Consider the following 2,736-nt stretch of genomic DNA (forward strand, 5'->3'; position numbering starts at 1 on the left):
TTTTTTTTTTTTTTTTTTTGCGGTATGCGGGCCTCTCACTGTTGTGGTCTCACCCATTGCGGAGCACAGGCTCCAGACGCGCAGGCTCAGCGGCCATGGCTCATGGGCCCAGCCGCTCCGCGGCATGTGGGATCTTCCCGGACCGGAGCACGAACCCGTGTCCCCTGCATCAGCGGGCGGACTCTCAACCACTGTGCCACCAGGGAAGCCCCTGTTAACTTCTTGAACATAATCGTTTCCTGAGATTTCCAAAACTTCTCCAAATTTATTCTTCAGTTGGGTTGCTTTCCACTCGGCCAGTCTCTGCTACTTGTACTTTTCAATCGCACGTTCATCTTCCTCACTAAATTCCTCTTCGTTATCCTCCGGTTCTTCCAAAGTCATGTCTTCATACGTTTTCACAATGGACTGCTGAAGGACCCGCTCTTCTGCCTCCTTCTCCAGATCTTTCAAACTTCCCTCGGAGGGCAAGATGCCTCTTTTGCGTAAGATGTCTTTCCACTCGGTGTCTGCGTTGGAGTCCTGCATTTTCTCACGAGTCGCTCGATCCCAGCCGGCAGCCGCCACTCTGCCCCTCAGCTCTCCTCCGCGCATGCGCGCAGCCACCGACCCGCTTCTTCCCAATTATCTTTTTATTGTACACACCCTGGTGAATTTTTATTCCAAGAGACATAGCTCTTTTGAATCTAATATAAGAGTCAGCCAAGCAAATCAAGTTGGGCAGGATAAGCCGTAGATTTTTGAAGTGTGAGGTGTTTTCCACTTACATGAAAATAGAGAAGTGGACCCCACTTTATAAATAGCTTTAGTTTGGCTACCCATGACAACAGTTTTCCAAAGAGTAGTTCCAGGAGGCGATTTGCAGAGGAAGGAATGTGACTAAGTAGTCTGGTTCCGGATGTGTAGGTGGACAGCAGTGACACAGAAGGCTTCTGACTGGCCCTGAAGGACTACCTAGTGTAATATACCAATCCAATGACCGGATTCTAAGATCACCTAACAAATGGACCATTTCAAAGGCAAACTGCCCTGACATGCTTTGCTGAAAATATCAATAGCTTGTTTTTGCCTAAGCTTCAGCCATACCAGAATATAAAAGGATGAGATTAAACTCCACATAAGGAGTAGGAAAAAGAAAACTGAAAATGAAGAAACTTAAAAGAATGAAGAATGAAAAAAAAAAGATTTCACGAACCTCAATTAGGATAAAGAGTGAGCCTAAAAGAAGAAGGGTAGAGTAGTTTAGAAAGAACTGTTTAAATCTCAAGTAGGCCTTGGGCTTATAGCTCTTTGGTAAAGAACAATGCAACCCTGGCAGCAGAAAGCTCAAAATGACCTCGTGGGCCTCTCGGATTACTCCATGATTCAAGAGTCATGTGTGTCTGGTGTGTGTCCACCAAGGCTGGAGCACACGTGATGGGACAACCAGCAAAGAATTTCCTGGTACCACATGTGAGTTAGGCAGAGCATGTTTGAAGATAATGATCCTCTATTTTTAAAATGTGAGATTTAATGTGCCTTCTAATCCTACTTTGGAAGTCTGCTTCTTTATTCATACCAGCATGTTTATTTTAATTTTGGTATATTTTAGAAAAATGACAATATTCCAAGGAAATAAAGAAAGAAAAGATTGAGTCAGAAGAGTTTCTGTTCATTTGCTGAAGCTTCTGGAGAGGAAAACAGGAATAGAGTTAGTGATTCATGTAGGCAAACAATACTTGATTAGCATAAAAGTGGTGTTTTTTTCCAAATAATGTCAAGATGCCTTTTGTACTAAACGACTCCACAGGGCAATTTGACATTTCCTTAGTGGCCTGCAGGTTAATTCACACTCTCCTTGGTCACCAGGAAAGTAGGATCAAGTAGGGGCTATGCTCTGCCTTTCTGTGTAACCCCCTACATACCTATAGTGGCATTCCAACCACTTCCTGTATCCAGTTTTATCTCCCTCCAAACTTTTCTTCACCTTGCAACCAGAGTGCTCTTTCAAAAATGCAAACCTAATAAATGCCAAAGGCATGATCATGAAAGAAATAACTGATAAGCTGGACTTTATTAAACTTTAAAACTTTGGTTCTACAAGAGATAACTGCAAAAAAGAAAAATGAGAAGACAAGACACAGACTGGGAGAAAATATTTTGCAAAAGACATCTTATAAAGGACAATCATCCCAAATAACTCTTAACGCAAAAGGAACTCTTAAAATTCAACAAAAATAAAACAACCTGATTTAAACATGGACCAGAATCCTGAACAGATATCTCACCAAAGAAGACATACAGATGGCAAATCAGCATATGAAAAGATGCTCGACATCACCTGTCATCAGGGAAAGGCAAATTAAAACCACGAGATACCACCACACAACTATTAGAAAGACCAAAACCCAAAACATTGACACCACCAAATGCTGGGGAGGATGTGATGCAAGACCTCTCATTCACTGCTGGTGGGAACACAAAATAGTACAAAAACTTTAGAAATTAGTTTGGCAGTTTCTTACAAAACTAAACATACTCTTATCATACAATCCAACTCCTTGGTATTTATCCAAAGAAGTTGAAAACATGTCCACACAAAAACTGCACATGGATGTTCACAGCAGCTTTATTCATAACTGCCAAAACTTGGAAGCAATCAAGAAGTCCTTCATCTGAATGGATAAATAAACTGTGGTACATCCAGACAATGGAATATTACTCAGCTTTAAAAAGAAATGAGCTATCAAGTCATGG

General features: G+C 41.7%; 1 protein-coding gene across 1 annotated transcript in view; it reads right to left on the minus strand.

The window, feature by feature from the left end:
• The window catches only part of LOC114902228 (phosducin-like protein 3), a 1,076-nt gene extending 548 nt beyond the window's left edge, over window positions 1-528 (minus strand). Inside the window, 1 exon segment of the mRNA XM_029234528.1 lies at window positions 210-528. Coding sequence (XP_029090361.1) covers window positions 210-528 — 319 coding nt within the window.
• Window positions 529-2,736: the final 2,208 nt, after the last annotated feature.

Source organism: Monodon monoceros, unplaced genomic scaffold, assembly GCF_005190385.1.
Source record: "Monodon monoceros isolate NGI ecotype Baffin Bay Population unplaced genomic scaffold, NGI_Narwhal_1 Super_Scaffold_20, whole genome shotgun sequence".
NCBI classification, from domain to species: Eukaryota; Metazoa; Chordata; class Mammalia; order Artiodactyla; family Monodontidae; genus Monodon; species Monodon monoceros.